Source organism: Ailuropoda melanoleuca, chromosome 2 (genome assembly GCF_002007445.2).
Source record: "Ailuropoda melanoleuca isolate Jingjing chromosome 2, ASM200744v2, whole genome shotgun sequence".
NCBI classification, from domain to species: Eukaryota; Metazoa; Chordata; class Mammalia; order Carnivora; family Ursidae; genus Ailuropoda; species Ailuropoda melanoleuca.
This window is the reverse complement of record NC_048219.1, coordinates 3,360,830-3,387,792: the sequence shown is the minus strand read 5'-3', so window position 1 is coordinate 3,387,792 and position 26,963 is coordinate 3,360,830. Positions and strand designations below refer to the sequence as shown.

The 26,963-nt window shown below is 39.6% G+C and overlaps 1 protein-coding gene across 5 annotated transcripts in view; it reads right to left on the bottom strand.

The window, feature by feature from the left end:
• KDM1A (lysine demethylase 1A) overlaps positions 1–26,963 on the bottom strand; it is a 60,808-nt gene that overhangs the window by 10,159 nt on the left and 23,686 nt on the right. For 2 of the 5 annotated variants that reach the window (XM_019799966.2, XM_034646221.1), the window contains 12 exons: positions 23,340–23,473; positions 19,080–19,158; positions 18,406–18,498; positions 17,247–17,353; positions 15,620–15,701; positions 14,335–14,429; positions 6,833–6,844; positions 4,216–4,358; positions 3,761–3,851; positions 2,439–2,573; positions 1,618–1,691; positions 612–723 (listed from right to left, as the gene is read on the bottom strand). In XM_019799966.2, coding sequence (XP_019655525.2) covers positions 612–723; positions 1,618–1,691; positions 2,439–2,573; positions 3,761–3,851; positions 4,216–4,358; positions 6,833–6,844; positions 14,335–14,429; positions 15,620–15,701; positions 17,247–17,353; positions 18,406–18,498; positions 19,080–19,158; positions 23,340–23,473 — 1,157 coding nt within the window. The remainder of the gene's footprint in view (positions 1–611; positions 724–1,617; positions 1,692–2,438; positions 2,574–3,760; positions 3,852–4,215; positions 4,359–6,832; positions 6,845–14,334; positions 14,430–15,619; positions 15,702–17,246; positions 17,354–18,405; positions 18,499–19,079; positions 19,159–23,339; positions 23,474–26,963) is intronic. The other 3 variants (XM_034646219.1, XM_034646228.1, XM_034646229.1) reach the window with 2 other exon arrangements.

Here is a 26,963-nt window from a genome sequence, read left to right as displayed (position 1 = left end):
GCAATTTCACTCCTAGATATATACCCAAAAGAAAGACGTGAATGTTCATAGCAACTCCCATCATTTATAGTCAAAAAACCAGGAAACCATCCAAATGTCCAGCAATGTACCAGTGTACGGATAAACAGTCTATGGCACAACCATACAACGGGTACACCGAACACCGAAAAGGAACAAACCACTGATACACTACCAATAAAAATGAATCTCGATAACTTTGCTAAGTGAAAGAAATCACACATAAAAGGCTACATCCTGTATGATTATATACCATATGGTTCAATTTATATGTAATTCTAGAAAAAGCAAAACAACAGTGAGAGAAAAGAAATCAGGGGTGGTTCTGGGCCAGGAGTGGGAGGACTGGGGACTGACTGTGAAGAGGCAAGGAAGAACTTTCCAGGATGGAAATGTTCTGTATCTTGATGGTGGGGGTGACTCATGACCGTGTACGTTTGGCAAAACTTCAAACTGTTTGCTTAAAATAGGTAAATTGTACTGAAATGTAAATTCTCTTAATAAAGCTGTTTAAAAAGACACATACAAATCAGGTTTCTCCTAAGAACCCTCTCAAAGATATGTGCACAAAATAAACGATAAAGGAATTTTACCTGATCCCAATGTTTAAGGGAGAGTGTAGACAGAGGTGTGGCATTAGCAAATTCAAGATTTGCAAAATGCCAATCAAGTATTTGTCGGTCTCTTGATGAGAGATACACGTCACTGTAACATGAAAACAGAGCAGCACAGGTTATTAAAGCACTACTATTCTCAGTGGGCTGATGTGGACAATCTTAGTAACTCAGGAACCTAAGCCTGGTACTGTGCCTTATATAAAGAAATTACAAGTCAAAAGTAGGCTTATCTGTCTGAGTAACTCCTTTATTACTGGTGCCTAGAGAAGTGCAAAGCTCATTATATAAAGGAAATTACTATCAGGCTTCATTTGTCTGGGGGGTGGGGGGAGATGGGGTGCCTTGGTGGCTCAGCTGGTTAAACGTTTGCCTTTGGCTCAGGTCCTGATCCCAGGGTCCTGGGATCGAGCCCCACATTGGGCTCCCTGCTCAGTGGAGAGTCTGCTTCCCCCTCTCCCTCTCCCCCTGCTTGTAATCATTCTGTCAAATAAATAAAATCTTAAAACAAAAACGACTTCTTCCTATCAGTACCTGGCATTATAAAAGCTTATCTGTTTTATAAATAGAGCGTGATTTTTTTTTTTTTTTAAAGCAAGAATGGGTAGCATCCCCAGCTCCAGAACAGAGCAGATATATTGGAGGCCAGATGCATCATGGAGCACAGTATCAGCATATAAGTATTCACTGTCAAAAGTATACTACTTTCCTAGTCCTCAGAGTTACAGGAATTTAAAGCAATACCTACCACCTTCTATTCCACTCACAGGAAGACAGTATATTTCATTCAAATATCAGATCTTATGGAGAAAAGTTATCTTTTCAAAAACCAATATATTTAAATATTTAAGACACACCTACACATTAAGGTCACAATCCATTCACTGGACATAAATAAAAGCCCACAGTGCTTTGTAATTTTCCTTCTAAATATAACGAAGAACAGCAAAAGCTATTCCTCTGAACATTTGTGCATTTTCCTCACCTTGGGGGATTGGCTTCCAATTCTTGAAGTTTTTCTTCTAGCTTTCCTTGTGTTTCGGCTAATTCATCGTATTCCTGATAAAATCAAGAGAACTGGGTTCATTTTAATGGGTCAGAGACCAACCTAGTTGTTTATACCACAAAGTGTAAGGCCTGGACCACCTCCCTGTCCAGGTCATATCTGGGAGTACGCCTCAGCTTAAGGCTGCACCAGGGCTCCGGAGGGTTGTTCTTGGAGGCAAGTTACCACATGAGCCCAGAACGAAGACAGGGTACGGAGGAGGGAGAGGGCACGCAGGAGGAGATGAAGGAAGGAGAGCACACCAGTGTGCTACAAAGTAAGGGTGAAAAAGGAGAGCAACGGCCACTTTCTGTACATTTACCCCGGCCCTGGCATGGGGGAGCATGTTCGATCCCTTACAAAGGAGAAGTATCAACACTGTGTCACAGATGAGGTGATTAAAGGAATCTAAAATCCCCTGGCTAAGAGACACTAAGTTAGGGATTTCAATCAGACAGTTTGTTACCAAATGACTGAAGTCTATGTTATCATTATTCTAAACTGACAGGGATAAACTATGACAGGGAGCTAAACTGAGATGTAAGTAAGGTGAAGTACAAGACTGTAAAAGCAAAGTAGAAATCCTGCAGAAAAAGCAGATCTCAAACTAACCCAGTCAGTCCCCTTGGTTTCGGTGTACCAAACCCTATTCTACCACAGGCACCTGGGATTGGTTAGTGGCTCCCCCTTTTCCAAAGTTTCCCAGATCTACACTCTTAGGATTCTAAGGAAAACCACCCAGGCACGCACGGGTACCACACCTTGCAGAGGGCAGTCAGATCCCTGTGTTTGCTTTTCACTAAGAACTCGGCAGTGATATCTCGGGGTGGCTTGACCTCAGACGCTTCTTTGTATTGCTGATGGAGCTCTTTAATTTTCTCTTTCAAATTTACCATCTAAGAGGGAAAAATACAAATTAACCATTTCAGATAGTGATGTAATCCCTCTCCAAATCACACGCTCCGGTTCCTCCCCTAAACTGCAAGTATGCCGAACAGGCTACCACGCCAGTCCTGGAAACTCTCAGACATCTCTTCTGCATCCTGACCCTGTAGAATAGGGGACCCTGCGGGTTCCACACAGAGTGACACACCATTATCACAGACGAACGATCGCCTCTGCCTTCCAAAACAAATGGAGAACAAGAGTGTTCCACTAATTTAAAACAACATATATGTACATAAAAATCAAATTCCAGGAAAAACAAAGCACCGCGTTAACTTACTGTTTTGGGGAACAAATTGTCATGATTTGTTTTCTAAATTATGTAAAAAGCTAAATCACCACACAGAACCTTCCAGAGCCATTCCTAAGGTTAGTCTCTCAGCTTTCTGATGGTACTGGGCCCCACAGCTATCCGTCAGCTGGCTGTTCTCCAGCCTCTGCTCATGTCACACATGCCACACACAATCCATGAAGAAAGTGGGCACAGACCTCTTCTCATTTGACAGGATGAAGAGACAAGGCACAGTGAGAGAGCGAGGCAAGAGTCTGGTTACAAGACGCACCCAGATTTTGCATTAAAAAGCTCCCCACAGGGGCTGTCCCACTTCACATTTTCTCCCTAAGCTTATACTATGTTTGCAGATGGCAGGATCAGGAGAAAACAAATGGTTTCCCAGTCTGGAACCAGGCCTCTGCGAAGTGGTGGGAAAGAAGAGCCCTCAGCAGACATACCACTGAGGACTACCCCCATAGCTGGCACTGAAAGTGAGATAGTTCCGGCCGTGAATTACGGTCCTGGGCTGCAGACTTGTCCTCATCAGTGGGAATCTGACCCCCGCACAGCTCATTTCCCTCTTACCACAGAATCCAGCAGAGGGCACTGGGCTAGCTTTAGCAAAGGGAACCTGACACAGAAAAGATCTATTTCCCCTGGCAACAATTTGCTAATAGTACAACCGAAAGACTGACAGATAACACTGTGCCTTTTGTTAGTCACTATTTTTTTAAGAATAGTGAGTCCCAGCTGCACAGACCTTCTCTCCCCCAGAGGAAAAAAAACAAAACTGAAAATTTCAAAAGCCCACCTGGCCCCCAGCACTGACGCATCTTCAGCTATGAGGAAAATATAAAATTTCACCTTATTAAGAAGTTCTTTCAACTCCTCCTGAGTCTTCACTATCTTCTTCCAATGTTCAATCTGCTCATCTTTGACATGCTTTTCTTGTAATCTAAAAGAGACAACACATATGCCTTGGCCACACAGCCAGCTTTGCAGCCTAAGACAGGAACCCATCAAAAACATTCAAGGACATCAAAGCCTACTGAAATTTCTAATACTTTGGAACAAGAAAGTTGGCGGGTGGCGAATTATCTTCTCGGCTATGTTAAATATAGTTCAGTACCATAAAAGCTATGCATTTTAGAATCGAGAGGGGCCTTAAATCATTTCTAAAAATGGTTTTACTTCGAGATTTAATTCACAGGGAAATAAGTGAAAACTAGCTCAAATAAGACTTGCTGAAAACCTTAAAGCATAAATAGCAAATCTGTACATGGAATTCATTATACAACAAGCAGTATCAAAGTACTTACTGAATGACGACTTCCAACGCCTGGCCGAGGGACACAGGCTTATTATTGAGAACATTGAAGTCTAGCTGATGACTAAGGTAAGATGTAGCTTCTAGCAACCGGTTAAACTCTTGTTCTACCATTTCATCTTTCTCTTTAGGAACCTGAAAATCCGAAGTATAGCAGAGTTGGTCCTTATAATAAGACCAAACATAACCATCCATGAAAACACAAATAAATGCTCTCCAGTTTAAAAGGTCAAAATATGTACCTCAAAGGGGAACCTTTGAGGACAATGATTCCAACGTTCTTTTCTATGAAGTGGTCAATTCCATTAAATGAGGTATGAAATGTTTGGCCCTGATAGTTTCTATTCTCCCAATTTTGCCCTCTGAGCTGGGACCCCACCTCTATGAATGGCCACAGGATGCCCACTGGTGCTAATTGGTGCTAACAGAAGTTACGTGGAGCACAGGGTGTCCTGGAGCCGACATGCACTGAGAGAAGCTGGGCCGACATGCAAATGACACACTGGAAAAGTCTCAGAGAACAAAAACTATGTCAACACACCTGAGGGCCTTCCAGAATAAGGGCAGGATGGAAAAATAAGAAGCCCAAGGTATTGCCTTTCCCTCAAAGATGAATTTCAGGTGGGAGTAGGGAAGAGAGAAGTGAAATTCACGACTGTTAATCAGAACAACAGCACCTTCATTCTTCTGCAGAGCAGCAGTGTTTTATGGCACCAGTTCAGTTCAGAGCTGAATGTCCAAAGCTCGTAGACTAGAAGTGACTGAGGTACCAGGCCTAGCTCATGACTGCAGGAAGACAGCAGTCTGTGAAGCAGATCATCAGGCTGCAAGACCATATTCCTAATCCCTGCTGTGGCCCTGCCTGCTGATACCGGCAGTTAGTTGACACAAATCCCTCTGCTACTGCTTAATTCAGTCCTAAGTAAGCTGCATCTGCAACTTTCCTGCTGAATTCACGGGAGGAACAAGAAAAACAAGCATCTCTAAGGCAAGCATGTCTAAAGCATCTCTTGCCAGAATAAACTGGGCAGCAACTGGGAAACGGGGTTCGAAATAGGAATTTCACTTTACAGCCAACCTAAAATTGGTAGTAAGAAGACAGCATTAAAGAAAGTTCTAATACACACTAAGGCCAAGGAGCAGTGATCTTTCACAGTCAGAGGTAACTGGTGGGTGAGACCATCACGGTAAGATTCTACCTCTCGTCTGAAACGCCTTAGTTTCTGCCCTTTCCAATTACCAGACACTTTTTCAGGCACCAGTCTCTGCCCTCCACCGAGGAGTCGCACAAGTAACTCTACGGGATGAGCCACCGTGTGGCAGAAGAATATGGCAGAAGTACAATCTGCACCCAAAAAGGAAAGGGAAAAGGACTGCAACTCTCTTTTGGAACTGTAAATATGACACCATAACTGACCCAATCAGAATCATATTCTAAAGCATCAAATTCTAAAAGGCCAAAGATGGGAATGATCAGGAAATTGTTATGAATTAGAGAATCCCCCTTGGCCTAAGAAATATAAATCCCTGAGAATCTTCTGGTTTATGTTGAGAAATAAGGCAGAGAATCAGACTTTGGATACTTGGTGCCCTTTACATAGGAGTGGTACCTGAGACTCGGTGGATCAAACACATCTGACCTACCCATTCACCTCCATGGCCAAAGGAAGGCGCTCTCGGTGACACCCCTACTTATTCTGATTACACAGCTATCAGAGCTGATGGAAGAGACCCTCTTGTCAGGAATTTCATTGACTTTCTCGTCAGTTGCTTTTCCTCAATGATGTGATGGGTCATATACAGAGCAGCTCAAAGCAATGCTGAAATTTTGCTCAGTGTGATTCCTGCAATGATGTTGCCAAAGATGGTTCTAGAAACTCTAAATTTGATGTCTCTTTAAAAAAGGAAACAATTACATTTTTTAACATGAAATCTATATAGTTATGAGATCTTAACTGATCCCAGATGCAATGTGCACGACTGCTTTTCCTGGAGTACAAAACAGTGATATTTCTGTGTGGCTTCAAAAATGCCTAGCAAGAGGATGCTACAGAAGCAAGAGGGACCAGCTCACATGTGCCTCTCCAACAGGGCAGAATGTGCCAATACCCAAGTGTGCGAATGGTACAGATTAAAGCTCTTCCAGCGTCAACTGAATGGCTTGCTTCAGACGAGCTTTAATCTTTGTAGCTAGGGCGGCAGTCACATAGGGAAGTTCATACTGAAAAGTACGCAGCACTCAGGCTCAGTAACTGGGGTCCAGGGGTTGTGGTAGAGAAACATTTAAAGGGACACTGTCAAGGTTAGAGGGACCAAATTTGACCTTTTGTTTCTTCCCTCTGTTTGCTGAGCAGCCCACTTGATTCGTAACGCTTTCCCCTTTAGTCCGCCCACACCGCCCCCCACAAAAAACCTTTTTACATGCGCTTTCAATGACAAAAACTCAAATGGCACCAGCCCAACATACAGGCGCAGCTCTACAACAACAAACCAGTGTGAATGTATGATGGAGAGGACCTTTGGAAGGCAAAGATCTAAGTTTCAAGCTTTTAATGGGTTATTGTAAACAGTGAAGAAAATGATTTGAAAAAAATTATAAAAAAAAATACCTTGACAGTGTCCTTTTAACCAGTGCAGCAGAGAGAGAAATAAACTGTAAATAACAGCCCAACAGCCACGTCAAGTTTAGTTTTGTACGACAGCAGTAAAATCAAGGCTTTAAACACACAGCATGACAGAAGCATTCTGTTAGCTCAGAAGCTGCAACCACCAGAGAAACAAGGAACAGACTGTATAGAGACCAAAATGGGAAAGTCAAAGCACAGAAATGGGCAAAAGAAAGGCAGTTTGGGGAGGCGGGTGTGAGGGTGGTAAAGGGAGATGGCATCAGAAAGCAGTGAGGAATAAAGCAAAACTCAATAAAAGAGAAAAGGAAAAACACGGAACAGTAACAAGAACAACAACAAAATCAAACAAACAAAAACCAAACCAAAAGATGACTGCCTCGTCTGACTGACACCAGGATGACACACTGCATCTCTGGCCCACTGACTGGGTCCTCTGCTCTAACTGGAGATTCCACCTTCCAGAATATGAGACAGCATTTAGGCCCCACCCATTTTCCACCTAGTTAAGCAATTTTAGGACTGTTGGCAGAGAGACCAGGGATAGCTTTCAAACCTGGATTTTGTTCCTATTAACTTTAGAATTCCACTTTGAAATTAAAGAAATACTTGGAAAATAGCAAATACTTGTCCATTAGGAAACCAACACTGGGGAAAAAACCAAAATGTATTTTTGACATATTTAAATCTTGAATCGGTTTCTAAAATTAAGCTAGTCAGATATGTTCTATTTGACATACTCAGATAATGAAAAGAACTTTAGTAACTGACCAGCCCCTGAACACCCCTGAGGTACCTGTTTCAGGTCACCGTCCTCCCCTTGGTGAGAACCCTTGAACTGTTAGTTCCATAAAAAATTATGGAAAGGAGCTGAAATACTGGCAGTCTTTAAACACAAGGCACAATAATTTTCATTTTACCTGACTATTCTACTCTAGCTTCTTAAACTGCATCCTGCGAAAGGAACTCACCAAGTGACTGCAAGGGGCTAAGCACCATGTGTGATGGCAGCTGGATTTCTGTGACAACATATCAAGAACACAGAACAGCAAACTAAGAAGGGAAAGTATCTTTGATAATGTTCTCTAGCAAAGACTCAAAAAGGATATCAGTGAAACAGACTTTCTTTTTTTGAAAGATTTGATTACAACTTTTCAAAGCCATTTACTTCTCTATGAAAGGCTCCAACAGTTCCTTCAAACGAAGAATCTGGCATGTCTCACTGCTCTAAACAGGTACAACCCTGACCGCTCTGGTCCTGTAGAGATGACATGGAGCATCCCTGAGCCCGGCTGTGGGAAGAGCAGCCTGGCTATCTAGCCCACGCAGAATAAATTCAGGGAGAGCCAAGTGACTTTCTGGACAGGGTCCTAGTCCTGCAGGAAGTCATCTCAGAGGGAGGACAGCTCTCCCCAGTTCTACCTCTGGTTACATTCTATCATCACAAACCCTTTAAGTCTTCAAAACTCTGTCCATTTCTCTTGCTTCCAGTGTGCATAAGCTCTCCAGCAGCAGAGCAAAATGGAGTTAGGTGCTGCTAGGTTCTGGACACCCAAAGGCTGGAGATTTAGCCAGAGAAATCCTAAGAATAACACAATGAAAAACAGCTGTAATGGCCAAATTTGGCCAACAAAGGCTACAGTAAATCTGTCTCTCCCATTCCCATGCACTTCCAGACTTACGATAAAACAAAAGATTAAGATTAGTTCCTTCGGTAAAACCTGGAAGAAATATTTACATCTGAAGAGTCTCTAATTCAGATTCCCAAATAACTAAAAGAAATGAGATACAGCTAATATCCTTAAAGAGAGAATAAAGACAACAGGTATATACTTAGTCCAAATAAAATTCATTGTGATTCTATAAATGGAACCGGTTGTCTACCCCCACTTTTTTTTAACCTCATTAGGAATCTTTTAGGGGATGTAAATAATGGACTTCTCTAAAGCAGTAACTAAGCTGCATGGAGAAGGCACACACAACACATCAAAGCAGTTCACCCTAGCAGTTTCTAGCAAACAGTAGAGGTGCTCTGTAAATTCTTATGAAATGAATAAATAAAGCTTGGAAAAGCAAAGTCAGTATTATAATTATATTTGAAAGGAAAGTAACTATTTTGCATCTTTAGGAACATTTATTAAAGGAAGGCATGAGATTTTTACATTAATAAAAAGTGGAGATTGGAAGATTTTAAAAGGTAGAGAAAAACCACCTTTAAAATACCAAATCTTGGGGCGCATGGGTGGCTCAGTAGGTTAAGCATCTGCCTTTGGCTAAGTCATGATCTCACGGTCCTGGCTTCCTACTCAGCAGGGCATCTGCTTCTCCCTCTCCCTTTGCCCCTCCTCTCTGCTCATATTCTCTCTCTCAAATTAAAAAAAAAAAGATTTTATTTATTTAAGATTTTATTTATTTATTTGACAGAGATAGAGACAGCCAGCGAGAGAGGGAACACAAGCAGGGGGAGTGGGAGAGGAAGAAGCAGGCTCATAGCAGAGGAGCCTGATGTGGGGCTTAATCCCATAACGCCGGGATCACGCCCTGGAGCCGAAGGCAGATGCTTAACCGCTGTGCCACCCAGGCGCCCCAAATAAATAAATAAAATCTTAAAAAAAAAACCAAAAAAAAACCTGTTTCCACAAAGGAAAAGGAAAACTAAAAGGCAAGCAGGCCTGTGTCAAAAGTATAACCAACCCAAGCATCACTCCATATGAATGCAAGTGACAACTTGCTGAATTGAGGTAGGTACAGAGTATAACCAATTAATGGCCTTCGTAAAAGACCTGGCACTTTTTACCTTTCAAATACATCTTTCTTCCTCACAAAAGCTGAGCTATTCCCAAGAAGAAAATCAAGATCTGTTTCTCCAACTAGTTACTGGGCCTCACTTGGTAAAAACAAAACAACAAAAACTACAAAAAAGCCCAACTCCCTACCCCCAGTGGACACTAGAGATTTTATAATGCAAAATGCTATAGCAGTGCAGTAATTTGATTAAGATGCTGTTTCATTACTCAAAAAAGCCAAAATAAAACTAGAATTTAAAGCCCCTGAGTTACATGTGTACAAGAAGATACACAGAAAACATTTATAATTACTATTTCCCCCATCTCCACACAAATCCATGTTTTCAGTCTCCTCACTGGAGATTCCCAAATTATTCCTGAAATATGAATTACCCTATTTCCCAACTATCTCCATATCCAGTTAAAGCTGATTACAGCATAGTTCAGAGAATAACTTCATCATTAGTCAATCTGAGGACAGCTGCTGTATTAGCTCTGTTTTTATAGGCTTGGAAGATACGTCTAATTATAGGGACATCCTGTATTAGAACCAAATAAGAAAGCCCTTGTTGTAGTCCTCTAGAGCCATAAAATAAGCTTCTGTCAAAAATACACACAGAAGCTCAACATCCCAGCTGCAATGCAGGACCAGAGAGAATGAAGTGAACTCTTTCAGGGATTCCTGTGATTGTGATTAAAACAATAACAAGATAACAGAACAAAAACCACTTGCCATGTGATTTTTTTTTTTTTATAGCAGCAAAATGGAGGGCGCCTGGGTGGCACAGCGGTTAAGCGTCTGCCTTCGGCTCAGCGCATGATCCCAGCGTTCTGGGACTGAGCCCCACATCAGGCTCCTCTGCTGGGAGCCTGCTTCTTCCTCTCCCACTCCCCCTGCTTGTGTTCCCTCTCTCGCTGGCTGTCTCTCTGTCAAATGGATAAATAAAACCTTTAAAAAAAAAAAAAAAATATATATATATATATATAGCAGCAAAATGACTAGGTATGGTGACAGGTCCTTAAGATGATATTACAAATGACAGCTGTCACTCTGAGCTAACTGCTGACTTTGTGCAGGATGAGGGAATTAATTTCTATGTACTAACAACAGAACCATCAAATCACCCTCTTTTACACGGAGGCTGTCTACAAAGAATGGAGGAAGACAAACCCATTTCCTTCAACGGTTTACTAAAGCAAAATCAACGTCTGAGTGAATGTCCACTCCGGGGTGGGGGGGGGGTCTTGCTGCCTCCTTAGAGCAACTATTAAAAGAAGGCTCTTGGAGAAGAACACGCAGCTGATGAAGTCACACAGGCAGCTGGAGTTGCACGCACTTACTCCAGTCCCCACCTTCTCTGAAATACCAGCCAGACATAGCAGAACGGTGCAGGCATATCTCCGAGATACTGCAGGTCTGGTTCCAGACACCATAATAAAGTGAATCAAATGAATTTTCTGGTTTCCCGGTGCATATAAAAGTTATGTTTACATTGTATTGTAGTCTACGTGTGCAATAGCATTATGTCTAAAAAACAACGTACATACCTTAAATAAACTACTTTATTGCTAAAAAAAAAATGCTAACCATCATCCAGGCTCTCAGTAAGTTGTAATCACTGATCACATATTATCATAATAAATAATGAAAAAGTTTGAAATATTGTGAGAATTATCAAAATGTGACAGAGACACAAAGTGAGCAAATGCTGTTGGAAAAATGGTGCTGACAAACTTGCTCTATGCAGGGTTGCCACAAATCTTCCATTTGTATTAAAAAAGGGGGGGCAATATCTGCAAAATGCAATAAAGCAAAGCACAATAAAACAATGTATGCCTGTAAGGGAATGTGATCTGGGATACCAGGCAATATATTCTGGGCTGTACAAATTATTGACTGGAACGACCCTAGGCAAACACCATGTCTGAGCTTTACATTCTTCCCCTGCAAAATGAGAGAATGAAGCAACTGACCTACTTACTCCTCAGGTTTCTGAAGAAACAGATTTGTAATTATAAACAAAATTAATGAAACTACAGCTCTTAGTTCTTGTCCTCTAAGCCAAAAGCCAATCTACTGGTTAACAGGTGTCCATTTCCACTCTGAACCAGACTACAAAATCATTAATGTGACTTCTTGTGTTTGATTAACTTGAGGCAAACAGAACTTAAAGCTGAGAAGAATTTTCTCCTCAGTTTGAGGGTGCCTGAAGAATCCTCCCTGCCATTTGGCTACTGCACCAAATACAAACACGCTGAGTCAGAGAAACCCTTTTGTAAAGGTCAGAGTTGAATGACAACTACAAACTGCACTTGGAAAAATACAGAATGCTGAGAACCGCACACCGGTTCACGGAGGCTCACTGCGGTGCTACTCGAAGGGCTGGTCCTGGTGAGATAAGGAGCTTATGTCAGATCATAACTGAAGCACCACTTCTTTCATTGGGAAGTCCTGCTACTCACCCCCACGTCCCCCAAATCATCATTTGAACTAACAGTGTGCCTAATGATGTAGTTTATTTTATATTCTGGCACAAGCGACATCTTTATCTCATCCCATACTGGTAACCCAATAGTTGATGAATTAGCAGCTCATTGCAGGCCACACTTGAGGGGAATGCTGGTATACTATTTAGAAACAAATGTTTTAAAAATGTGTTAAAGTTCCTCTAATACCAAGAAAGGAAGAGACAATTTCTCTGGGTATTTCTATTAGAAAAAACTTGTCAGAAAGACTAAACCTGCTCTATATTCAGGAAAGTCTAAAGAAAAAGACAGTGTCTCAATGACCAGTGATAACCTTTGGTTACTTCTTGAGGACTAATGTAATATGTACTTCAGAGGCCTTGCTTCAATTCAATTCTCTACATTATTGTCTATCTACCTAAAACACCTATCTGGTCACGTCACTTTTCCTGCTTTCAACCCTCTGAAGTCCCAACCTACAAATCAGCCTAGTAAGCAACATTCTTCACGCTCATCTTCAGTTTTGTATCTTAGCCCCACCAGTATAATCCCATCCTCCTTCAGAGACGTCTCTTAGTCTTAAACCTTCCTCCACAACCACATTAAGTCCTAAGCCACCTTCACAAATGCTCTCTTTCCCTCTAAATCTCTCCCTACCCTTGCCCCTCCCACTTTCAGAGACTTTGACTCTTTCTCTCTCCCCCTCCCCACTGGCTCTTCATAGCAATTTATCCTTTTATCTAACCCTTGGCAAATCTGCCTTGCGTTACTGGAATATGTATGAGCAGTATCTTTCTGGTGGGTGTGTTTTTTTTGGGTGGGGGCTGTACCACAGATTTTAATGGTACTTATAATTCCTGATGTTCTTGGGTTCATAAGATAGCTAGAGTCACAGGGAATACATAGTAAATGTTGAGAACAATGCCTAGATTTTGGCAAATATTTAATATATACTTGCTGATTGACTGTGATTTGCTTTAAAATACCCCAGACCAAAAAACACAGAAGGGACTGAACAGATGCAACAAGACTAGAATAAACGAAAGTCCATTTTTACACTATTCTTTCTACTTTCGTATAGGTTTAAACATTTCCATAATAAAAAGTTGGGAAACAATTATCTGTGTACAAGTCCCACTAGACTGTGGAGTCTCCTAGGGCAGGGACTGTCTTATTCATGTCTAAAGACTTTATGGATCTTTGCAGAGTAACAAAAGTTTATTGAACTGTTGACTTAAGCTCTACTTCCTCCTTTTTCTCTCCATTCATTCTATTTTGTTTATTCCGCCAGAAGGTTGTCCCACCCCCAAAACAAGCCCTGGGAGGAATCCAAATCCAGAATGGTGAGGATAGAAGCCAAAGCATTCCCTTAAGTCTGTCCTCTTCTGATAGGAACCCCACAAAGCCTAAAGGCTTTAGTGAGGATGTCCATCGGACCTAGCAGACTGAATTCAAGAGTTGAGATCTTACCACCTTTAGCAACAATAGCTAAACTGCCATATGCATCATGAATCTTCCCTTTCTCAAAATATAAAGCTGATAACATGCTTATATCCTAAGAATGGTAAACTTGCTCATTCCTGATAGGGAAGGGTTGGTAAAATTCTGAATTCGAACTTTTGAACTGCACCCACCCCCCAAAATTAGGACTGACTTACATGATCTAAGCCTCCCAGTACAGTTGTTGTTAAACTGCTCTTACTCCCTCATAACAAACATCACTGCCATGCTACGGCCTACTAAGTATAGGAAGCTTCTATGCCTCTGCTCAATAAACACTTTTATCTGCCTAAGCATCTGAGTTCAGTATCACCATCTGGCTACTAGCGTATCAAAGTCTTGAACCTACACACATGAAACTGAAGTCGTAAAGAGCACACAGAGCTAAAGCACATGATGGGAGGCACAATACAAAGAAATGAAGAGTCAGGTGTCAATTCCACAGGTCTCTTAGAGTAGGTGGCCACAGCCAAATTAAAAAAAAAAATCAACTGTCTAGCTAGCCTTCATGACATGTCTAAACATAAATGCCTAAATAGGCATGTAAATTTGCACATATGCAGTAATAATGCCTTCCTATATAGCTCACAGTTAAGGAACAATCAAAATGTCACATAATTTCTATCCTCAGTTCACATACTGATATGTGTGTATATTCATCCACACATTTCCCCCAAATTGTTGTTTCGACTGAACCAAAGAAATTTTGAAAAGTTCTGTTTGTCCTCAACTTACAGCTTGTCCATTGGCTTCATAAAGTGGGCATTTTTGCTTGATCTTGGCCAATTCCATATTTACTTGTTTGCTGACCACAGCCATGGGATTCCCTCCTAAAAAAAACTCAAACTATTAAATTCAACGTATCTATGAAAACAGAATACAAAGCAAAAATAAAAAATATTTTTACTCAAAATTTAAATACTCAAAGCTTAGGGTATGTAAATTATAGATTAAAAAAAATGCCCAGTAAAATAATATGTAATATATGCTTGTGAGAATTACAATGAAATATATGAAATATGTAAGGTAAGCATAAAGAAGCAAAAAATTACCTATAACCTCACGTTAACATTTTATTATAGATTCTAGGGGCGCCTGGGTGGCTCAGTCAGTTGGGCATCTGCCTTCAGCTAGGGTCAAGCCCCACGTCGAGCTCCATGCTCAGAGGGGAGCCTGCTTCTCCCTCTCTGCTCCCCCACCCCCTGGCTCATGTTTTCTCTTGCTATCTCTCTCTCAAATAAAATCTTAAAAAAAATTTATTATAGATCCTTCTAGATTTTATGTGCATAAAATTATACACACACACACACACACACACACAAAAGGATCACGATGCATGTATTGTTTTGTAATCTTTTTCTCAACTTAGCAATAAACCGTGGCCATCATTTCATGTTAATATAAAGCTACATAATTTCTAGGGGTTGTATAGTTCTCTTCGTATAACAATATAATCCTTGGAACCATGCGTTCCTAATGTTTTGTTATGCCACATTTAAAAAGCTCCAGGGGCACCTGGGTGGCTTAGTCAAGTGTCAGACTCTTGGTTTTGGCTCAGGTCATGATCTCCGGGTTGACAGATCGAGCCCTGCTACGGGCTCTGCACTCAACTCAGAGTCCTCTTGAGATTCTCTCCCTCCCCCTCTGCCCCCCACCCCTGCTTGTGGATGGGCAGGCACCCCCATGTGCACGCTCTCTCAAATAGATAAATAAAATCTTTAAACAAAAAAATAAATAAAATTTAAAAAATTAAAAGCTCCAAACAACATGGTCCACTTGTCTATTTTCTTAGGATAATTCCCTAGAACTGAATCTGCTAGGTCAAAACATATGTACAATTTAAATTTTGCACATATCAGTGTATCTTTTCAGGAAGACTATTTGTCAGTTCACCTCTTACTAATACTAAGAACAGTATCTTAAACCAAAATATTTTAAAACCACATTTATGGCTTTAAAACATAAGCTTAATCATGAGTCTCAGATCTTGTATAACAGCACAAAACTAAGGACTACTTACCAAGACCTGTCACTACCATAGCTCCAAGATCAGCTACATAGTTTCCTTTGCGAAACGTAGCAACTCGTCCACCCACTCGATCCTGTTTTTCAGAAATTAAATGGCTAAAATCATCAATTCTATTTTAACCATAAGAACCTGGCATGGTACCACCCCAGGTCTCTGTCTCTTGTAATTTAAAAAGAAAGTTATAGTTTAGAGTATACAGGGCGTGCAGTGTAGACACAAAGAGCAAGTGAAGTTTTACCATTTGAGGGAGTGGAAGGTAATGAATGAGACAGAATTAAGTGATAGGAGATGGGGAACAATTTGACAGCCAGACATATTTAGCCACAGGTACTATTATCTCTCTACCCAGCTGTCTCTAATACCATTTACCGGAGAGGCCGAGCAAGGGCCACTCACACGGAAAATATCTGTTCACAAATTGCAACACTAAATGCCATCTTTCTACCACCATGTTCTGACTTTTGCCCCCCATCCTCCCAAGTCAGCTGTGAATGACAGATGACTTCTAAGACTTCTCAGTGCAGCCCCATGTCCAGGAGCAGAGTGTCTACTGAGCATAAACTTTTGACATTATCTCTCATTCCTCAACAGGCCCCCATCCCTGCTGACTAGGGATGTTCAAATATGGGAAAAAAAATTACTGACCTGTAGTGATGCTTCAATCATGGATATTATGAGAACACTCTAACCTCTAAATAAACGAAAGCAAAACAAAACAAAAAACCTGTACGCTAGATTAAGACTCTGCACGGGTAGGGATCGTATTAGTCCCATTACTCATTACTGTACTGCTAGTACACAGGACAAGAGGGCACACAAACGTTTCCTAAATTACCTATAAAATATTATTTTTAGCAGGACTATATTAAAAATTATTTTGATTTCCCATACTTTATTTGAAAAGAATATTTTTAAAAATTAACAATTTATAAAAAAGCAACTTAGATGTACTACACAATACATTTTGAAAGCTTCTATAAAATTTTAGATTGTTTAGGTTACCTGAGAAGTTTTTTTTTATTTTTTAAATGGTGTTATGTCCAGGGAGGCCTGTAATCACTCATGAAAATAATTTCAATAGTAGCATCTTAACATGGTGTTCTTTTCCCCCCACTCTGTGCCATCATCCCCTTCCTCCTCCCATTTCTATTTCTCTTCCTAGGACTGATGATAAGGGAACCGACATATCTTGGTTGCATCAGGCACTAAGAGAGGGCTACTGCCTGAGGTGCATTCCTTTTCTTTTACTTTCAAATGGAATACAATCCACTCTGTTCCACCACAAAAAATAACTGCTACGTACAAAGGGCATGTCCACAAAGGCCCAAAATTTGAAAGTTAACTACAAAAAAACAATAACCTGAAAATATCCACCAAAGGGCTGTATGGATCATTTACAAACTCTAAATACTCACTGAGTACCTTTCAAAGCTTCACTGTCAAAAATGCTTTATCCAATATAAATCACGTTATCTAAAACACTTTGAGTAGTATACAAATCAGTTTGGTTTAGTTCCGGCTGTAGGATTCATTAATCTGCAATAGATAATTTCTTATTGCATTGATAAATACCTATTTCCATTAGGTCAGGCTTCTAAACACAATATAAAATTCTTACCCTGGCTTCCAGAAGCGTGACATCCATCCCAAAACTTTGTAATTGACGAGCTGCTGCCAAGCCTGAGACCCCAGAGCCTATAATAATTACCTTTCCTGTCTTCTTAGCTAAAAGTAAAAAACGAACAAAAATTACAATATTTTGTTGTAGGTTTAAGAGTTTGTTTTACCATCTTTTACATCATGAAAACCTCTAAGTTCTCAACATGTCATGATGTCTTTCAAAGTGAACAGTTCACTTATTTTTCAAAATAGAGAAACTATCTGAATACAAATTAGCAAATACTGAAACTTACAAATTTTAATTCAATGTTAAAAACTTATAAATGAGGGGCGCCTGGGTGGCACAGCAGTTAAGTGTCTGCCTTCGGCTCAGGGCATGATCCCGGCGTTCTGGGATCGAGCCCCACATCAGGCTCTTCTGCAATGAGCCTGCTTCTTCCTCTCCCACTCCCCTGCTTGTGTTCCCTCTCTTGCTGGCTGTCTCTCTGTCGAATAAATAAATAAAATCTTTAAAAAATATATAATAAAATAAATAAATAAATAAATAAATAAATAAATAAATAAATAAAAGTGTTAATTCTCAAAATATCCCTAACTCCTGGATTCCTGGCAGTATAAAGAACTGGTCAATGAAAGAAAACCTCAAATCTCTGCTCTCCTAACAGACTTCTCTTATTTTGAACAAATTTTGTTTTCTGATTTTTCTTACACTGGAAATTATCTTTTACGACAGTATCCTTATCAAACCAGAAATTACAGGCAATGCATATTTATGAAGAGATTTTACTTTAAATCTAACATAATGAGGGGCGCCTGGGTGGCACAGCGGTTAAGCGTCTGCCTTCGGCTCAGGGCGTGATCCCAGCGTCATGGGATTGAGCCCCACATCAGGCTCCTCTGCTATGAGCCTGCTTCTTCCTCTCCCACTCCCCCTGCTTGTGTTCCCCCTCTAGCTGGCTGTCTCTCTGTCAAATAAATAAATAAAATCTTTAAAAAAAAAAAAAAATCTAACATAATGAGATAAGCTTGGGAATATCAGACTCCAAATTTAGACTTAGAAATCAAAATAAAATGCTAACAGCCTCCTGGAAATAAGAGAGAGTCCTAGAATTGTAACTTAAAAGTCCATCTATGAAGTCCATCTGCCAGGTCCTTACTTGGTAGGGGTTTTATCCGCTTATAGATGCCGAAGTTGATCAGACCGTGACGCTCTAAATAACTGTGAACTCGGTGGACAAGCACAGTATCACCTACAGAACAGATGAATTTTAAAACAAATTCATATTTTTAGCAGTTTAAACAGAAAGCTCTTTGAATCTTGTTTTTCCATCATGAAGTTATTCTATACATATTTTCCATAACTTCAGATCATGTAACTCCTTTAGAAAAGTGATTCCTATGACTATTAATCTACAATGTAGTCCAAAATGCCTATCACGTAATTTGGACTTTTTAAGAATGATATTCCGTTACAGATGAAATAAAGGATAAAAACAACCCTTTTAAAAGTAGTATCATAATCAGTTACTTTGGCAAAAACTTTTCAAGACTTTGTGGGTGGTAAATGGAAAATGAGAAAGCCAGCCAGCCGGCCAATCAAATGTCAACAAAGCACTCTAGGGATTAAAGTTGGAACACAGTCCTGGTGAAATTATTAGCAATCTCTTGAATTTATTCACAATTTAAAAACCAAGAAAATAATTACCAAGACACATAATAGTTTTCTATAAGGTTTATTTTTGCATAGCACAAGGTAAAGAAATCTGAACTGAAAAAATTCATTATCAGTGAACCATGAGCCAAAACTAGTCCCACTGAAAACACTACTTACTGTTGTAAGGCGCTTCTAACTGTTGGAGAGTAGCCTCAAAGGTCAGCTGAATCTTTGGATTATCCAACCACAACTGCAACTGTATTTAAATGACAGAAATTTTATTACACAAGCAGACACAGACCACTTGAAAATCTTTTCAACTTTAAGTCCTCAAATATAGGCTTTCCTTTCAACGAAACAGAGGGTTATATTCCTGACAAACTGATGAAACACAAAACCATGTCAAATGAGTAAATTATTAAGAAGCTGGAAGATATTCAGCCTAAAACAAACAAACAAAAAAAACCTAGTAACTTGCCAGTATCATATAGCTGGTAGGAACCGACTAGGATTTAAACTGGGTTACATGACTCCAGAGATACTGAGTAGATAAAAATCCACAAAATCAAATGATCAATTAGATATGCAAAGGTGGAGGGGAGGGAAGAGGTACAAGTATAACTCCAGTTTTTAGCCTGCCAACTAAATGAGTTGGTATGCTATTCACTAAATGAGGGTCACTGAAAGAAGAGGTAAGTTTACAGTTTCAAGACAACCAAGAGATACAAGATTGGCATCCAGATACAGAGCTAGGGTTCTGAGCAGAGTTAAGGTCTGGAGCCATTTGCTTATGGGTGATAACTGAAGCCAATGTGCAGAAGAGGCCTCCTGGGGAGAATATACAGCAGGGGAAGGGAAAGACCATAAGGAGCCTTAAGGAACCCCAACCAGTTCACACAATGGCCTGTTTTTAAAGATAAGCCTACAGGGGCGCCTGGGTGGCTCATTTGGTTAAGTGTCTGCCTTTGGCTCAGGTCATGATCTCAGGGTCCTGGGATTGGGCTCCACATTGGAACTTGCTTCTCCCTCTCCCTGCCACTCCCCCTAACTTGTGCTCACTCTGTCAAATAAATAAATAAAATCTTAAAAAAATAAATAAAGATAAGCCTACAAATCTGTCAGAGAGGACAACCACCAGAGAGGCGGAGAATCAGAATGCTGTGTTAAGCTAAAGGAGTTTAAGAGAAGGAAAGTGAAGTTTAAGAGTTTAAGAAGAAAGGAGTAGTCGATTATTTCAGATACTGCTGAAAAAGCACCTAGGAATGGAAAATAGTACGGTGTAATCAATAGGCTCTTACACAAATGCTCTCAAACTGAATAGGCAAGACCAACTAAATGCCACCATATTTCAGTCTTAGCTAAAAATTAACTGCTCCAAGTTTCAACAAAGAAACATGGTTATGTGTAAATAAATCCAATTACAAAGAGATACGACCAAATTCATAAGCACCCTCTACTTTACACAGTTGCCACTGTCAAGGCAAAATGGGCTTTCTCAAGTACACACCAGGCCCAAGCTCCTCACCCCTCAACACAAGCCTTCTTCCTCTGTCCATCCTATAAAAAAAAATAATAAAGCTTGGGTCATAGTCTTTAGCTCAATAATCCTAAAGTTGTTGTGGTTTCAAAATCTGTAAGCAAAAGAACTGATACAATTCTTGTAAGAGAATGATTTATGTTCAGTTTTATAGCCAGAGGCCCACAACTCTAATCTGGGTCAATCCTTCCTCCCCAAATCCTAGTTTTGGTCGAAGAAGATAAATCAGAGAAAACAGAGGTCACTGTAAATCCATCACTCAAATTCAAGTAAAGAGTGAAAACTTCCCTCAGACAAAACAAAAAAATGATGACCTTATCTAAAAATATACTTCTAGGGGCGCCTGGGTGGCACAGCGGTTAAACGTCTGCCTTCGGCTCAGGGTGTGATCCCGGCGTTCTGGGATCGAGCCCCACATCAGGCTCTTCTGCTATGAGCCTGCTTCTTCCTCTCCCACTCCCCCTGCTTGTGTTCCCTCTCTCGCTGGCTGTCTCTATCTCTGTCAAAAAAAAAAAAAAAAAAAAAATCTTAAAAAAAACTTCTAAAAAAATTTAATTAATTAATCAATTTTAAGTAAGCTCAATGTCCAACATGGGGCTTGAACTCACGATCCTGAGATCAAGAGTCGCATGCTCTACTGACTGAGTCAGCCAGGTGCCCACTAAAAAATCCATTTAGATCAAATATTGATACGTTATACACAGAAGCCGATTCTAAGACAAATAAGTGTCGGAAATATACATTAAGAATTTTCCATTCACTTTTTTAAAAAATCACCCTGTCTTTTCTTCAAACACTCAAAATCCCTTTATTCTGTACTATGAAAACCCAGTATAACCCACCACTGACCCTAGCCAACAATCTAAATTCAGCAGGGGTTTTGCAAACTAATAGCCAAAATAAAGAAGTCAGTGGTAGCTAAAAAGCAGACATGCTAAAATGACATCTCTGAGCTATACTCAAAGTAGATGAAATTACAACATAAATTTCTTTTACTTTGTATCACCCTAGAGTACAATGAATATATTCTGAATAGCATCTTGCCCTCCTCTACGGCTAAAAAATTTCTGATGAATAAAGGCCGTGAAAGAAAAATTCACAGAAGAAATATAAATGACTAATAAATGTGGAAAAAGTCAGTCTAAGTAATTGAACAAGTGGAAAAGAAATGAAAAACTTTTAGTCTATTATAACAGCACAGATTATCATTGTTTTAATAACCAAAGCAGGGGCAGAGCAAGAGGGATGTCGACTGATTCAGTCTCTCTGGGAAGCCATCTGACTATAACTATCGATCGATCTATATTGATATATATAACTCTTTATATATATATATATATATATATATAGTTTTTGGGTTTTGATATATATACATTTTTTGACAAGGTAGTTTTCCTTCTAGAACTCTATCATAAGGAAATAAAATAACCAGAGATAGAGTCAAGAATGTATAAAGCTGGGGTGCCTGGGTGGCACAGCGGTTAAGCGTCTGCCTTCGGCTCAGGGCGTGATCCCGGCGTTATGGGTTCGAGCCCCACATCAGGCTCCTCCGCTATGAGCCTGCTTCTTCCTCTCCCACTCCCCCTGCTTGTGTTCCCTCTCTTGCTGGCTGTCTGTATCTCTGTCGAATAAATAAATAAAATCTTTAAAAAAAAAAAAAAAAGAATGTATAAAGCTGTTCAGAGCTTAATAAAGCACAAATGGACATATAAATGCCTAACTTACAGTCTGACCCAACTGTCAGACAAAATATTACACAGACATTAAAATCAAGCATTTAGCCAGAGGAGGATGAAGCAGAGGGACAGAACAGAGTAAGAGTTTCTCTTATCCTGGGAAAGACAAAATGGTTATTTAAAAATTTTAAAAACATGGGGGGCGGATGCGGGGGTTGGGGTGGCAACTGGCTGGTTTAGTCAGTTGAGCACTCAACTCCTGGTTTTGGCTCAGGTCATGATCTCAGGGTCATGGGATTGAGTCCCGAGATGGGCTCAGTGTGGAGTCGGCTTGACATTCTTTCCCCCTCCCTCTCCTCTGCTCCTCCCCCAGTTCGTGCGCTCTCTCTAGAATAAAATCTTAAAATAGTGGGGGGAGGGGAGGCCCCTGGGTGGCTCAGTCAGTTAAGCATCTGACTCTTGATTTCAGCTCCGGTCATGATCTCAGGGTTGTGAGACTGAGCCCTGCGTCTGGCTCTGTGCTGGGTGTGGAGCCTGCTTAAGATTCTCTCTCTCGGGGCGCCTGGGTGGCACAGCGGTTAAGCGTCTGCCTTCGGCTCAGGGCGTGATCCCGGCGTTATGGGTTCGAGCCCCACATCAGGCTCCTCCGCTATGAGCCTGCTTCTTCCTCTCCTACTCCCCCTGCTTGTGTTCCCTCTCTCGCTGGCTGTCTCTCTGTCACATGAATAAATAAAATCTTTAAAAAAAAAAAAAAAAAAGATTCTCTCTCTCCTTCTAACCTCTGCCCTTCCCCCACCAAAAAAAAAAAAAAGAAAAAAGAAAAAAGAAAAAAAAAGTTTCGGGGCACCTGGCTGGCTCAGTCAGTAAAGCATGCAACTCTTGATCTCAGGTTGTGAGTTTGAGCCCCACGTGTGGCCTGGTTTACTTAAGAAATTAAAAGTTTAAATGAAGATTCTTTGTGTTTATGAGGTTATGAAGAATGAAAAGGATCCAAAGAACGTATGGAAATAGCATTTCAATTTTTTAAAAACAAAAATTAAATATACATCTAAAAAAATAACTGCAGGGAAAAAAACAACTAATTTTTAACAATGGTTACCTCTGGGTAATGGTACATGTTAGAGATAATTTGTAATTCTTCCTTTCTTTTTTCTCTTATTTTCCATAAAAGTAATATGCACTTTTTATAATCCAAACAGAAAAAAAGCTGACATGGAAACTTACTGTGCGGTTTCTAATGAACAGAAAAACCTTCTGGGTCTGCTGCGGTCCACTGATGATATCTGGAAAACAAGCTGCTTCTTGAGAAGTCATCCGGTCATGAGGAAGTCTACTCTGGAAAGCTGCACCCTCCACACCTAGCAAAGAAAGCAAAGGACTTCTGGGAAAAGTGCAAGTGAATACAAAACCAGGGATAATAAAACTCCTTTTTTGCCTGAAGACCCTCTGTAAAGCTCTGCCTTAATCACAGACTGATCTCACCTCCTTTAAAATAAAAATCTTTCATTTTGCTCAAAAGCTGAAGCATCTTTAGAATTTAATTACTCTTTTGAGCATGATATTCCAAAAATTACAGTTTACTAATGAGTGAAACAAAATAACAAAGCATGCAGCATATTTTCTTCATCCACAAAACAGCTTTATAATACCGGAAGATACCCTAATTAAAATTAGCATCACCGACGACAGTGTTCCCGAAATCTTAAAACTAAAGAACCAGAATAAAGGAAAATACACTGAAAGGAAAGCAAAAGAGACTACGAGTGAAAAACACAACCAACATGCCTTCTTTTAAGATTACAGCAGGGAACACGGAGAGGACTTTCAAGGTTTAATAACCAACAGTAAGAAACGCATGATTATCTTGTCAGTGGTACCATCCATTAGTTCCCATAATGCAAAGCTGGCAAACAATGAGATAAGTTAGGCAGACTACAATGAGGACACAGAAGGAAGCAAGGAATTTACCTGTCCCAGCAAAAAAACCATGAGAAATGCTTTACTACACTACACAAGTATGTTACTGCATACACTATACACCACACGTGCATACAATGTATACATATTCTCTGTACAAGTAAAATATTATTTTGAAACTTTTAAAATTGGGTAATAAATCAACTACTTTTATAAGCTGATAGTTAAGTACATCTTTATAAGATGTCCTAAGAAACACATTTACATGTATTCTACCCGTATTCCTAAGATGACCTTATAAAAGATCTATTTAACCACCAGCTTATGAAAATATCAAGACACAGAGTTTCAAAATTCAATACCACTGAAATAATTATATATAAGTAGTGAAATAGGCACCAGATATCCATATTTAATCATTTAAAGCACAAGAAGTTAGAAACACTGATAACGGAAACAAAATTAAAGGAAAGGCAGAGTAAGATTAAGAAAATAAAAGGAACAGGGCGCCTGGGTGGCACAGCGGTTAGGCGCCTAGTCTGCCTTCAGCTCAGGGCGTGATCCCGGCATTATGGGATCGAGCCCCACGTCAGGCTCCTCCGCTGTGAGCCTGCTTCTTCCTCGCCCACTCCCCCTGCTCGTGTTCCCTCTCTCGCTGACTATCTCTATCTCTGTCGAATAAATAAATAAAATCTTTTTAAAAAAAAAAAAAAGAAAAAGAACAATGCGGGTAAAGATATAACTTAGAAAATGATAGCTAACTTATTAAGGTGCTGTCTCCACAAAGACATTTATAAACAGTAACTCGGATAAAAATGGTTAACAAGAGGTCAAGCAAAAATGCCTAATGCGAATATGGGTGGCACATTAAGAAATAATATTCTTGGGAGAAAAGGAAAAAAAAATCTATCGACTCACAGTAGATAATGAGGGTACATGTACTATATTTATGTTACTAAATCAAATCAACAATTCTCTCATTTAATGAATCTCAACCTAAAATTAAAGACTGTCAGGACATTTATTCCCTAAGGAAAAAATAATCAGTAAGAGCCATATTGTTGACAGTGGAACATGAAATTAAGGCAAGGAAAGAAGAAATGCTCACAACAGGGGTATAGGTTATTTCAGTAATGTGGAATTTTCTAAAACTACACACAGCTTTGATGTCCCTAGTCCCTTACCCCCAATCAAATAAACAAAAAATAAAACCAAGCACAAAAACATGTCACATTATAATGAGCATTACCTACACAATAACTCCAAGTACTCAGAATAAAGATCTCTTATAATAGGTTACCTTCATAAGTGTATACTATTCACATGAAAACCAATGAACTCTAGAAAACTGTACTCCTCCCTCCCCAAAATGGGGGTACTTTTCTTTCTTAGCTATGCCTTCTACATGCTTATTAAGTCATCACTGAACATCAATTCTACCGCAAAATACTACTGTCAATGACAGTCAAAAAAACCACGTAGGGAAAGACACTAAGTTTTATATTACATTTGGCTCCTCATTCCAAGTGCTCTTATTATTAAAAATCACTCTAAATTAGTTGGCTAACTTTGGGAATCTTGAGACTCTGTAACAATTAAGAAATGTTATTTACATTAAGTCATGTGGCAGTTTTAAAAGTATCTTTAAATCAAACAACAAATGATTAACAAAAGGAATTAAAGAAGCCAAAAACTGTGACACTAATGTACGTGTGGAATAATAATCTTGTCCATCTCTGTCTTCTACATAACAATGAGAAAAAAACCTAGTTATTCTTAAAAACTTGTCAATTTACAGTTTCCAAAAGCTCAATAATACTTTCTTCCTTTTGGTTTTTAGGGTTGAAGACTATTATCTCAAGGAAGGAAGACCATGATCAACATAAAGGTGAAAACTGTGTAAGAAAAATATCTAACCTCTTATCAAAGAAACAAAAAATGTTAACTTGGAACCCAAGCTGTTCAGAAGCTAACTCAAAGCATTCTTTTAATAGGATATTTCCAAAATGAACCAATAGACCTTTCTGGACAATAGGACTCATAAGATCTCCTTTAGAGGGAAAAACCTTAAAGAATACAACTGACTTTAATAATATCCTTATTAAAAGGAAGTACTAGTAGTACATTTCATTCAGAAGTAATTTATACTTGGTGTTTGTGTGCACTTAACACAGTCTGGTATTCTGGAAATTGAGAATGTTTCAAAGATGCAACCTTAATTTTTTAAAAGCCCCAGGGCTGCCTACATAACTGTCTTGCCCCCTCAGTTCAATTCCTTTTTTCCATACTTCACACAGGAAATTCCAGCATCACCTTTCAAAAATGCAGTCATGCTAAAGCAGAAATGCCCTTTCTAATGGTCTGATTGGCTCACACTTTCTCTGAAAACATAGCAAAAGTCATAAAATATTTAAGGGACTATAAAGACCTTTCTCGATAAATTAGAGACACAGAGAAGGGGCAGGGGAAGGTGAGGATATAAATCCTCTATTCCATGAAACCACTTTCTCCCTGATTCTGATGATACAGGTAGCATCTTGAGTAGAGTGAGGTAACAGAGATATAAAAATTAACAGAAAAGAAGGCCTCCATGAAAGTTACTTGCCTTTTCTTTCCCCCATGAAGTAGATAAATTAACTAGAATAACTAGATTTCTACTTGAAGAGTGAAAACAAAAGCCTGACAAGAATCTACATATAAAAGACTACTTAAAAGTAGTAAACTACAGATGTACCGTATCCAGTCCTGTAATAGTTTAAAGACAAAAAGAATAAAGAATAGAAGGAAAGGAGAGAAAAAGAAAAAAAGAGGAGCATCATATGATTTCTTATGCTTTACATCTTTTATTTTTAGGGTAAACACACACTTTAAATGATTCTATGAGAGAGGGTATAAGGACTAGTCTTTGCATAAGAAAGAAGACCTCTGGGT